The sequence below is a fragment of the Thunnus albacares genome, chromosome 24 (assembly GCF_914725855.1).
Source record: "Thunnus albacares chromosome 24, fThuAlb1.1, whole genome shotgun sequence".
In the NCBI taxonomy this organism is placed as follows: domain Eukaryota; kingdom Metazoa; phylum Chordata; class Actinopteri; order Scombriformes; family Scombridae; genus Thunnus; species Thunnus albacares.
The window spans coordinates 4245476-4258859 of NC_058129.1; the positions used below are offsets into that span (position 1 = coordinate 4245476).

Here is a 13384-nt window from a genome sequence, read left to right on the forward strand (position 1 = left end):
AATTGATGAATGATTTCAGCGCTTGACAGTATCAAGGTTTACAGTAATAAAAAGCACTGCCTCCACTTACGCTCAGCGACTTGTCTTTCAAGAACTGGATAAATCTTTGATCAGTGTGTGAAAGTATTTTAAGAGCTGTGTCTTCTCCCGCACACAAGGGCGATCATAATGTGGAGTCTTGGATCAGTGTGAGGCGTAATGGAGCGGCGACCAGTGCAGCAGATCTCAGTATGAGGTGCTTAAATTGACTTCCTGGAAGGGGGGGAGGGGAGGAGAGGGGGGGTTACATTCAAAACACTTAGCACTTAATGCCATCACACAGCAGACTGACTGCATTTCTCTCCCTCCATTTCCTACAAGTCTCTCTCTCTCTGTCTTTCCTCCTATGGCTTGTCACAGTGCTGTCATGGCAACCGCTTCAGATTAGCAGATCATTAGCAATAAGCCCTGTGAATGGTTGTTAATAATAACTAATTATTACATTCAGTGTTTTTTTTTTTTTTCCCCTCACTTTTCACACGTTAATGCCTGTTTTTACTGCAATGTGGTATTTAGGAGTAATTCTTTCATTGGCATGTTTTTACTGGCCCTTTTCTCAGCAGGGAAGCCATTAGTATGATCTACAGTGTTGCTGGCAAAGTAGTAGTACTTAAATCCTATTCTTGGATATTTCTGTGTGACATTAGAATCAAGTAATTACGATGTAAATGAAGACTAATACGTTATTCGGTTATAAACAGATCATATGAGCAGCATTCACATTTTCACAATAATGTTTTTTTATTTACTCCTTTCACATAATACAGACGTCACACCATTTCTTCTTAGTCAGAACTTCAACAGATGTAAACACAAAGACATCATACACACACTGCTACAGTTAGTGGAATTCACTTTTTATAGTAGTGGCTGTGATTTCTATCAATTTCATAAATCTGCTTAGCAAATATAGAAAAAATTTGCTCTCTATAACTTTGTATCTTCACTCATAGTCATCAGACTCTTTTCGTCAGTGTCAAAGGTGTTTGGTCATAAAGCAAAGTATTGGACAAAATCAAATTTTGATTTGATGATGGCGCTAGATGTAAAGTGAAGGTGTCACCAAAGTTATTACAGTTCATCCTGTGGTGAACATGAATGTCTGTACCAAATTTAATGGCAGTCCCTCTAATAGTTGTCAAGACATTTAACTTGTAACCACCAATGTGAACCTCATGCTGGTGCTTGAGGAAATGTTAGGGGATCACCAAAGTCACTAGGATTCATACTCTGGGGACCATGAATGTCTGTACAAAATTCCATTTTAATCCATTTTATAGTTGTTGAGATAAAAATAGAGGTAGAAGGACCATGAAGAAGCTGGACTGACTGGTGTTATTTTTACCTCATGATCTGATATTGAAGTCTGGAACCTTGGTGACCTGACAGTAGACAGGAAAGAGTTAAATTTAGTTATCATCTAAAAAAGTATGTGTAAAATGGCCAAGAGAGCTTCTAAGATTTTTGCTAATGATTTTTCTCTTTTTTCCCATAAACAGCAGGACCTTCTTTCATTATGTACAATTTTAATAGAAAAATCATTCAGTAGAATGAATTAAAGTCATTCTGACTGTATTTTCCCATTAAAACTTTCCATTCTATTTCCACTATTCATTTCCAGTTGCACAGCTTTTATTTAGAGTCATTTTTTTTAATGGTGAGATAAAAAATACAAATCATGTTTTGTTATTTGAATAATCTGCAGCATATTAAAATGTATGGTATGTTTTTGAGCAGCTAAACTTATACATATGCTGTGTGTATAAGAGGTATAAATGTCACTGGAAAACACTTGAACACAGAAAATAAAGCTTTCTAGACAATAAAGCAGCATTACAAACACAAAAACCAGCACATGCACGTCTATACTGAACACACAGATCAGGCAAAAATCTACTATAATCACCCCACATCCTTCATCTGCTCTCACACTACTGGTTCATTACATTGTGTGGTCTGTTTTGCCATGCTAAATTAGTTTGTGCTAACCACAAATTAGCACTGCTATTACTGAATATTTCCCGCTGCAGGAGCTGCATCACCACTATTAAATACTAAGATAACTTGCGCTGATATTCCCTTGGAAGCGTAATATATTCAGGAGGGGACTTCTACTGAGTACTAATATAATTCAAAGTGACACGGCAGCATGAAACGATACAGCCTTCTTTCAATTTGCTCCGAGAGGAAGTCAGGTCTCAGGATTTCGTGAGGTGCATCGCCAAACGGGGATATTGGTTTTTCTGGGCTCAAGTAAATTTAGCGTACGGTAGTTTTGGAGGATTAGGAAAGCAACAGACCCTCCTCAGGAAACGACGGAGGTGAAAACAAGCTGATCCGCAAACAGGAAGAGTGGAATGGCGGGTCAAGGAAAGGGGATGAATATGATGATTTAGTGAATCTGTCAGAGAAAGAGAGAGGTGAAGAAGTGGAGATTGAATGGCTTTAGGGAGACTGATCGCGGTACGAGCTGTCAATAAGTTAGAGGATATCTGCAAGCTGGCCAGCTCTGAAGAGAGGAATACTACACCACATGTGGAAAAAAAAAAAAAAAAAAGACACGGAGAGAAGCATAAAAGTAAAGGTAGCTCAGGATGATGTGATGAAAGAACAAGGCAGTGTGGGAAACTTGAAATAAGAAGCCACACAGATGAAAACAATAAAAAGCCAAAAGGATAGGGAGTGAGACAAAAAGAAAAGACGGAGAGGGAGGTAGTGAGACATATAAAGATGGATCAAGCGCCCACTGAAGTAGAGAAGGAGAGTGACTGAGAGAATGAGAGGGAGGAGGTGTGGAAAAGCAGCCATGATGAGATGGATTCTACTGGACCGTGAGATTGATGACACTGCTTCAGAAAAGAGAGATGGAATGAAAGAGAGGAGATAGCGGGAACGGGGGAGGAATAAGAGAAAAGTCCTGATGAAAAGAAAATCTGGAGCCTGATGAAAGAATGAGGCGTTTTTATCTCAGCCCCTTCCATCTTAAAACAGGGGCACAAGCAGCATCTTTTGCACATTTCAGCGCATGCAGTATCTCTAATAGGATCTATACGACTTTTTTTGTTCATCATCAGTTATGCATGGTAAAGAAATGTATTTCCCCCCCCGTCTGCGCGCGCCAGAAGAGGCTGCTGCTACATCAAAAGAGAGATTATGTCTGTAGCAAATAAAAGTCTGCTTGTAAAGAAGGATTAGATTTAGTTTGGCTTTCAAACACCACAAAAATCCTGTGAACTGGTTATCCATCACTGCCTCACGAAAACATATTTGAATGTAAACTGACTGAACATAATAAACGCGCAGGTTTTTATCCTATTACGTATTTAGAGCTTAAACTCATCCCCTTATGGTCTGTCAGTGTGTCCAATTAGAGCGGTGATTCTAAAAGTTGCTGGAAATACCCCGAGTTCCTCAGCAGTGACGGTCCGGCTAACGAAGCAGTAGCTCATTACAGTTTACAGTGTATAAAATCCACATGCTAAGTTCAGTTTGACATTGAGGTATGGAAAGCATGAGGAGGTGAGAAGGGAATTGGTGGGAGTAAACGTGGAGTGAGACCAGGAGGATGAGAGGAAGTGGATATTAATCTTTTCCCTTGAGAACGTTTCACTTTCACCTTCTCTGCCTTGATCCCCACCCCCCCACCCTGTCTCACCCCCCCCCCTCCCACTCTCAGACTGTCGGAGTGGGTCTGATTTGCTCATCTGTGTCTGGCCCAGGGGGGATAAGAGGGAGATAAATAGCGTTTGCAAACAGAAAGTGGTCAGAGCTGAGGCAGAGCAGGCCTTCTCAATGGAGAGAGTTTACTGGGATATTCACTTTCTTCAGACCACAGAGTTCTTATCGGAGGCAGTGATAGAGAGTTAGGGTAACTGGCTGTGGCACAGCGGTGTCTGCCTAACCAGTAGACTGATGTGATGGGCTGTAATGAATGGAGAGTAAAAAATATTGTTAAGTATGTCACACGCCTTGGTGCTATGAATGCCTTTAAAAAAATATATATATATATACTGTATATTAGAAGTTAACACCTCCAGTCAACAAGCTTATCTTCTGTCATTTCATTATGTAGTTATGATTTATGTTGCCTGACTGACTGTGTTTTCTCATCTTTTTTTAGATGCTGTCAAAGAGAGCTGAAAGCATCCCTGCGAGCTGCGATGGGACACAGTAAGGCCGTGGCCATGATAAGAAATCTCTGCAGTGCTCCTTTTCAATCACAATACCAACACTAGATGATAGAGAACTCCATTATCTAGAATTAATGTCATCTATGTTGCGGAGGCAGCTTTAAGCTGCACCGCCAGATCTAGGACAACCCATGGAGGCATGGCCTCAACGTTTCCAACGCTGCTGCCACTGATAATGCCAGCCAAGTGAACAGCGATGCCTTCTAAGGTCTCCTGCTTATACTTGCTGACAGTGGTTTGCTGGGCCAGCGCTCTGTGGTACCTGAGTGTGTCCCGCCCCTCCACTTCCTACGTGGGCCAGATGAATATGCCTATCCGCAAGTCGCCCAAGGTGAACAAAAACTCCACCTTCAGCAACATCCGCACACGCTCGCTCAACCCACATGACTTCGGCTACATCATCAATGAGGCCAAGAAGTGCGAGGCGGAGCCTCCCTTCCTTGTCATCCTGATCAGCACCACCCACAAGGAATTTGACGCCCGTCAGGCCATCCGAGAGACATGGGGTGACGAGAGCACATTCCCGGACGTGCGTGTGGTCACGCTCTTCTTGTTGGGTCTCAGCACAGATACTGTCCTCAACCAGATGGTGGAGCAGGAGAGCCAGATATTTCATGACATAGTAGTGGAGGATTTTATTGACTCTTACCACAACCTGACGCTTAAGACGCTGATGGGCATGCGCTGGATGGCCACCTTTTGCTCCAAAGCTCAATATGTCCTCAAGACAGACAGTGACATCTTTGTCAACATGGAGAACCTCATCTACAACCTCCTGAAGCCCACCACCAAGCCCAGGAGAAGGTATTTCACTGGCTACGTCATCAACGGTGGGCCAATCAGAGACATGCGCAGCAAGTGGTACATGCCCAGGGATCTGTACCCAGAGAGCAAGTACCCCCCCTTCTGCTCCGGCACCGGCTACGTCTTCTCGGCAGACGTGGCTGAGCTCATATACAAGACCTCATTACACACCAGGCTGCTGCACCTGGAGGACGTGTACGTCGGCGTGTGCCTCCGTAAGCTGGGCATCCACCCCTTCCAGAACAGTGGCTTCAACCACTGGAAGATGGCCTACAGCCTGTGCCGCTACCGCCGGGTGGTCACCGTCCACCAGATCTCCCCAGAGGAGATGCACCGCATCTGGAACGACATGACCAGCAAGAAACACCTTAAATGTTAGCAGGACTGTGAGCACTAGCACCAGTGGGTGGGTCATGGAGGAAATGAATGTCCTCTTATCTGCTTTTCCATCATTGACATTGGCAAATACTGTGCGGAACGTAGCACTGAGCTGAAAGAACAGTATTGACAGGCTCTTGGGCTTTGTACAACCGCTGATTGCTTTCCCGGGAGCCTCTTTAGTGCAAGGCCAAAGCAAACTGTGTTATTCCTCGTTCTCCCTCACATCAAGGTGTGTTTGAGTGCTTTTAAGCTCACAGACACACAAATTAAGCACAAAGTTGGAAATGTTTTCCAAAAATGTGCAAAATGTTCAGGCGGCTGGTTGTCTTTGCTGACAGCACCATGCAGATTTTTATAGGAAAATACAAGACAGGAAGCTTAGCGGTGTGCTAAACTACTCATTTATACAAGACACAAACTGTCCCTGAGATTGAATAAACAACAACACACTTCTGTTAGCCCAGACATTCGCCTCTTGGGTTTGATCACAAGTTCTAATTATGAATGTTCCTCATGTATTTTCAGTTGTTGTCCTTTCTGAACAAGGTGTTAATGTTGGATGTACTGTCTGGCACTGCAGCAGCTGTTGTCATCAGGAGGACCGTGGTGAGTTTACTGTGTAATGACTTATTTAAATAGACTGAAACAAAAGTACCATGTTGCTCTTACTCTAGAGCAGCGGCGGATCAGTATTACCGACCAGACCTGTTTGCCTCTGTAAGTTGTAAAATATTCTTTTCAGAATCAGACATATTTTCTTACAACAGATCCACAGATCTTTGAATCATGCATCAAGAAAAAAAAAACAAAAAAAACACATCCTTTTCTTCAAAAAGTATCCAGACAGTGTGAAGATATCGACTGCTTGCATTCCCAAGTGAATGTTACTTCTGTTAATGTGTAATGTGCAGTTATTTGTCTCAGGCAGTGCTGTGAGCACGCTGCAGACTATTATATTTTCTATTACTTGAACATGAAGGAGAACAGATGTACCGAAGTGTGTTCTGAGGACAAATATTACATTTTTGAGTGCTTTCTTTTCAATGACTTGAGATTAAATAAACTGCTTTTATAAGACTTGATGTGTGTGTTTATTACAGAAAATAATATAAAAGTTTATATTCTGCTCAATTTAATATACATATACTGTAACTTAATAGACATACGTGCATGTAAGGAAACTAAATTACACAGTCGAGTGTGACAGTGTGACTGTTGTGGAAACAGGAGCTGTAGAAATGAGAGGGTCTCATTAAAGACCGCTGTTCATCGCAGCAGCTGTGCTCGGTTTGAAGCGGGTCCCGGCTCTCAACACATCAGTGACGGGCAAATGCTGAGTGCCGCTGAAATCCGCATGTGGCTGTGGAAACAACACAGCCATGTTCTTTTCCATGCAGGTGTCGGTGTGCGTGTGGGTAAGTGGCGAGCAGTACCGCAGTACCCAATGTGCAGCGTGTGATTAAATCAAACGTAGCATCTGTGTAATTAGCAGCTGAGTGGCTGTTTTCAACCATGATGTCGTAACAAGAGGAAGCTACAGTGCAGAATGTATTTTTATGTCAAAAGAAAGTGCATACATGTTGTTATCAATGTGCCTCGTATTTATTATCACCCAGCCATGTTTTACCATTCATTCAATATTTTGGAATATGAAAAAAAAACCCTAATCCTACATGAATATTTCATTTTTAAATGACCAAAAATTAAGTTTCTGTCATTTCCTTTTGTCCTGCTTCTCCACAGACAATTTTTAAGGCCATGTAAAATCAGAAAGTAAGTAAAATTTGAGGAATTTGAATTATTTCAGAGGAGAATTTCTGTTACTGTCAGATTCATCGGTGATGGCTGATGTACTCTATGAGTGCAGAGTTACCAGGTGCTTTGTTAGACTCACCAGAAATGTAGTTCCTTAGAGTCTCCCTTCACTCAAAAATCTGTTTTTCTACTTCTTCCTTCACTTGGATATTTGAGCTTCGCTGTGCAGAATGATGTATGTGCAGAGTTTGAAACTGCAGCAGAAGGCTGTTTTCACATTCATCTTCTGAAAGTGGAAAGTTTCTCCGAGCTCATTGGAAATCTTTTAGGAGCGGGCCTATGAGTATGATTTGTGACATCACAACTGGTTTAAAACCTAATCCTGGTCCAATATTCAAACTTTCACAAGTGTGATGTGGATATTTGAAGCCTCCAGTGAGAATGAACTTTACAGTGAAGTAGGAGACATCTTGGGTTCAGCAGTTAAACTTCTGAAATGAAATATATTTGCATATTTATAGATTCTGGAATATTTCATGAGGGAGAAGACTTAGATGTAATTTGAAGGATTTTAACAAGATAATTTAACTTTTTTTTCTGGAACCATATTAGACACAAATTATTATTCATAGAAGGGTATTTTATATACATCTTAAGCATGGGAGTTTAGACAGTTATCTCGTATGTTCTATAATGCTGATTTATCCAATTAATTGGATAAATGCTCGTTTGCCCTAATGACTCTTTGATTTGACACGCTCACATTCTACAGGGATATCTAGTGACCACAAGTCAGCTTCATTAGTAATTCCATACCTGTAACATCATCACACTCAGGCTGCATACAAGGAAAAACTCTCATCTCCCTCCCAGAAGTGTTTTAAAGCAAAGCTGATACTTCCTCTGGTTATTCGTTGTTGATTTAATATCATTACAGTGATCAGTCTACTGTAGCCTATAAACCAAGACATTTCTAGTGAGTCTAATAATATCCACCTGTTCATGACACAGTCTGCAGGCTGTGTGTTATCACCGGTGAAGCAGACAGTTAAGGTATCTGTAATTAACAGCACTTTAGAAATTATTCAAATGTCACTTTTCTTGATGCCCACAAAAAAAACAAACATTGATCGGTTTCTTTTGTTATTTCTGGATTAAATGAAACAATAATGAACAGATGACGCATGGACACAGTCGGTCAGGAGCTTTCTATCTTTAGCATTTTAGCATCTTTAGCACTTTAGCATAGTATTTCAGGTGTGTGGATATGTGTGCGTACAAATCAGCACCAGGAAGCACTACTGTAATTGGGTTGCGTTAGCCTCTGATGCCTACAGGTGTGTATCTGTGTGTGTGTATGTGTGTATCTGTGTGTGTGTGTGTGTGTACACATTGGATTTGTGAACTCTTTGTTCCAGGCATCTTCATCCGAGGGAGCAGCAACACTCCTGCGGGATTTGGTGCCGGAGAAATGAAAAATGTCTTCTGTTCTGTACTTGCAAAGATAAACATAAAAATGTAGGAAGCACTTGTGGCAAGGATCTTTCTTCAAACAGTTTCCTGCTAAAATCTTGTGGGAGCTTGTAGGCAGAAAACACACCATTGCCGTTATGATTTCTTCATAATAAAACTATTCCCGGTTGGCGTCTTCACGTCAAATACTTCCTTTTGATCCGTTTCTGGAACAGTTTTTGAAACGAATTATATAATTGAAACAGTTTTATTCCAGTGTATCTATTTAGGATGCTTTTGTTCTTTAGGTTTATTGTGTGAGAAAAGAAAAGTCTTCATCCCTTAACAGCCACAGTATGTCATCACATAATGACTTTATTTCAAGAAATGTACAAGCATAGCCTGCCCAGTAGTATACATGTGAAATAATTGTTATTCACAGCTTCTTATCCTCTCTGCCGTGTTGTGCACTCCTCTGATCACCCCGTATGGCATATGCAATTTGATACAATATGCTAAGTAATAGAAAGTCTGTGCTGTAATTGGCCAAACAACCCAGTGGTGGAGCATTTAAAAGGCTAAAGCTTGGGGAAAATGAAAAGCGAGTGATTATTCCAGGGCTTGTGGTAAATGAACCTCATAACGAGCAAGGCGGAGTGGTAGACAATTGGGAACGCTCCGATTGGAAAACAAAGCATAGGAAGGCAGGCCTGTGGTGCCTCGAATAGAAATAAAACACTATTAGGGCATTGAGTAGACCTTGGTTTGGCATTGTAGTCTAGTTAGATGGTGTAAAGACCGGAGGCAATATTTTTAACGCCACATAATCTACTGCAGAGAACATAAATGGGAAAAACTGCATTTTTGAAATCCTCATATACATATTCATATTCTTATGCATATTCTTTTGCCCTGAAAACTTTCTCCCCGGCCGTACGGATAGTATGACCTTTTCACGACCTGTCCTCTGAGGCACAGAGAAAATACGTGTTTACGGGGGGAAAATAGCTGTGGAATAAATTGGCAGTGTGCAATCTGCCATCTGTGCAGGAGCAGTTATACCAAGGTGAGAGAAAAGAGCTCATTGAGAGCAGCTGGTTGAATCCTCTTCTTCCTTCCTGGCAAAAGTACCATCAGAGCGACGCCGGGATGCATCTGAACACTGCAGCCTCCCACGATGATGACAACTTGATGTGAAAATGGCTTGGCTTTCAACGTGGCCTGTAGTGATTGGTGATTGTGGATCTGCTTGATGTCTCTTTGTCGCCTGATTACATGTTGTGATTTTCGGATGTTTTATGCAAGTATGCTGATTCAGACAAGGACCATTCAACTGGTCCCCTCAAAGGTTGGAGATTATGTGTTTGATTATGTTTAAAAATAGCTACATTTTATTGTATTTTGTGTGTGTGTGTGTGTTCATATTGCTTTCTGTTTTAATATGGAAACAAGTCATGCAAGCAGTACAGCTGTCAGTTGGTTCACTACTTTTAAATATCTCCAAAACTATTGTGAAATTTTATACAGACATTCATGATCCCTAGAGGATGAATTCTAATGACTTTGTTGATCTACCCCTGTGTAGCTCTCCTATTGTGCATAATAATGCAGTAACTATTTTCACAATGAAGTGAAGCTATTCATGTCAAGTTTTCAAACTGTTCCCCCCTCAAAGATCTTTGGCGCATGCAGATGTCCAGGCGTGCACAGCATCAGTCTGCTCTCTCCAGTCTTGGCCCGCTTAGTTTTTGGAGGAAGCACAGCAGTGACATTTACTTGGTACTCACCAAGACTCAAAGGTCAAAACTTGATTCAGTTCAGGATCAAAAACACTGAGGCCATTAATCTTCTTCATGTCTGCCAAGTGTTAAACAGTTGATAAATGTACATCAAACAAAAGTCGATTTTGGCCGGCGGGCTGCCTCTTACACTGAACATTCAGATTTGTTTTGAAATGACTTCTCTGCAAAACAAATCAATTGCAGAATAAGCTCCAGACTAACTTCCTGTTGCGTTCGCTTTCGCTTCGCTGCATTAATGACGCGCTTGTCACTTGGTGTTTTAGAGGCAATCACATTCCGCATGACTCACATCTCGCAATCATTCCATGTGTGTCCAGCAGGAGAAAAAATTTAACCCCTGCTACACAACTCGAATATGTAAAACAAAACCTTAATATTGATATCTGGCATTAATATTGATATCTGCCAGGAGAGACTGTCCTTGTCGATGACAGCGTTTCAGCAGCATGAATTATTTTCTGTCATCCATAACAGATAGATGGGATTTAAATAGGAAGCGTACATCAGGACGTGAGGCAGGGGCAGCACCGGCGCTTGACAGTGATAAGTGTGACAGCCGGGCTGAATTTGAATTGCGCGAGCGATAAATTAACTCTTAACGCTCCGGGACGGAAGCCAATCTCTTGGGACTGATGGCAGAACGGAGCTCAACTTCACCTTTATCAGCAGGCTCATATTTATGACCAACTGCAAGCTTTGGAGGAATATTTGCATGTGAGTGGAGTCTCATAAATACATGATGGGCTCGTGGATATCAAGATGATTCAATTCAGAGAGCAGGTGAAGGAACAAGGTTCCCATAACGGGCTTGCTGTGTATTTGATGTCAGTGTTTTTATAGTTCAGCATACCTGGGGAAAGTATGCTACATATATTTACATGTCCTGAGGGCTATGCAGTGTGCAGAGGATCTGTGAGTGTGTCTGTTTGATGTAAATGAAGGTGATCTTTGTGGTCCTTTCATCCGCTTGCATCCAGGCAAACAGAAGAGCTCACCCAGTCTTTCCAAAGAGTCACAGAGGCAGTTCAATGCTTTACAGTATCGTATGTTCAATTGATTTTAAGGTGGATGATAAGCAACAATTGATCTGCTATCACACAAGAGAGTGACCCGTTGAGAAATTTGTCATCTACACTTGAAGTTTGCTAATTCCCAACTTCATTGTCTTCTTCTCTGCAAGAAAGAGGTGTAAGAAAACCTCTCAGTGTTTATATCAGGTCATTGACTTTCCAACAACTGAGTGCACTAAGACTTTTAACATTGATTTATGAGGTTAGGCTGCTTTTATATTGAGTTATGTTTTTTTGTCCACCCATTGCTATTGTGGCTTGCTTGTAGACTAAACAGAGTTTTGATTTTAAGCAACAATTGAATTTGAAATGTTTAGGTTGGTTTAGTTACTTTTGCATTCCCACTACTGCCACTTTGATTGGTAGAAGCTGGACATTTCAACCATTCATCTGTTACTTTTAGCTAATTATTTACACTGTTTATCCATTGCATTTAGATAACTCTTTCAACAGTTTATCCAATTACTTTTAGCTGAATATTTAAAGATCCCCTGCAGACATGTTTTAATACATCTCCAAATCCTCTGCTTTGAATAATTTGTTTTTTTTCCCCCAACAAGAACACTTCAATTACAGAATTACTTAAAATTACATCCATTCCTTCTCCCACATTGAAAAATCCTGTATCTATGAATATGCAAATATTTTTTGTTTCTCATTTCAGCAGATAAATGTGAAAACAGTTTTCGAGTGTGAATCATGCGTGCACATGCATCATTTTGCACAGTGAAGCTCAAACATCCAACTGAAGGAACAATAAGAAACACATTTTGGACCAGAGGAGGACTTCTAGCCAATTTTTTCAACTGTTTAAGTGTATTATTTAAACTGTTTCTCCATTTCTTTTAGCTTACTATGCAATAGTTTAAACATTACTTTTAGCTAATTATTTGAATTTGCTAACTAGTTTTAATAGCAGCTTACTGGTTATTGAGACAAAAAAAATGACTGAAGATCAGCATCTGACTGGATGTTTATTTTCCCCTCGACACAAATATGTGACTGTTTTTTAAATAACTGATAATTTCTTAGTTTTTTTTTTTTTAATTAGTTGAGCTGCTCCACAATATTTCCACTCAATCACTGAAGTTTCCCCTGGTACAAATACTTCTGGTTGTTAATCACTGGTATAGTGTGTCACTGTGCTCTGTCTCATTGTCTTTATGAATGATGTATGCGAACAGACGGGTGTACAACTACACTGCGGCTTTGAAACTTCATTATTGAGCATAAAACTGTCTTGTTCTTCACAATCTTTGCACAACAAGCTCTTGTATTTATATGTAGTACATAGCAAGACAACTCCCTTCCAAATACAAAAGCAGTGATTGCAGTCTTTTCATATTTATGCCCAAACTCTAAAGATACAGAATTTGGCCTCTTTGAAATCATTCTGACGTGATTGGAGGATACTAACTCCTTCTTCTTGTCTTAATTAGAGCTTAGCGAAATGAAGCTGCAGGGCCTCCAGCTACACTGCAAGATACTTGGGGTAAAATAGTTAATTTGTTATTGTTGCATGTACTCAAAGAACCAAATCAAACTCTTCAAAGCATGAACTCTTTTTACAGTTAGAAATTTAACTTCCCAGGACAGAAAGCTGCTTCATTTTACATCTATGTTTGATCTTTGTTTGCCATTTCTCCAATCTAAGATCCACAGTTTTTATGAAAGGCCTGAGGTGGTCTCATGATAACAAAATAATTCCCTCATGATCTCAGCATATTAAAGTGGGAAGACACAACTTTTTGGCTTTAACTTATCATTATGATGTAAAAGTTGATTTCTTGATGTAATGGCTATAGAATAATGGTACAAAGGCTCAATTTACAGCTCAAAGGAAGTGTGTCAACCATTGCACAACCAAAAGAGGAAGAGGATAGCGCTTTTT

General features: G+C 40.6%; 1 protein-coding gene across 1 annotated transcript in view; it reads left to right on the forward strand.

Annotated features, from left to right (window-relative positions):
* Nucleotides 1-6491, forward strand: part of LOC122976662 (beta-1,3-galactosyltransferase 1-like) — a 104301-nt gene extending 97810 nt beyond the window's left edge. The window contains exon 3 of the mRNA XM_044345254.1: nucleotides 4160-6491. Within this exon, the coding sequence (XP_044201189.1) occupies nucleotides 4426-5412 (987 nt within the window). The 5' untranslated portion in view covers nucleotides 4160-4425 and the 3' untranslated portion in view covers nucleotides 5413-6491. The remainder of the gene's footprint in view (nucleotides 1-4159) is intronic.
* The last annotated feature ends 6893 nt before the right edge of the window (nucleotides 6492-13384 follow it).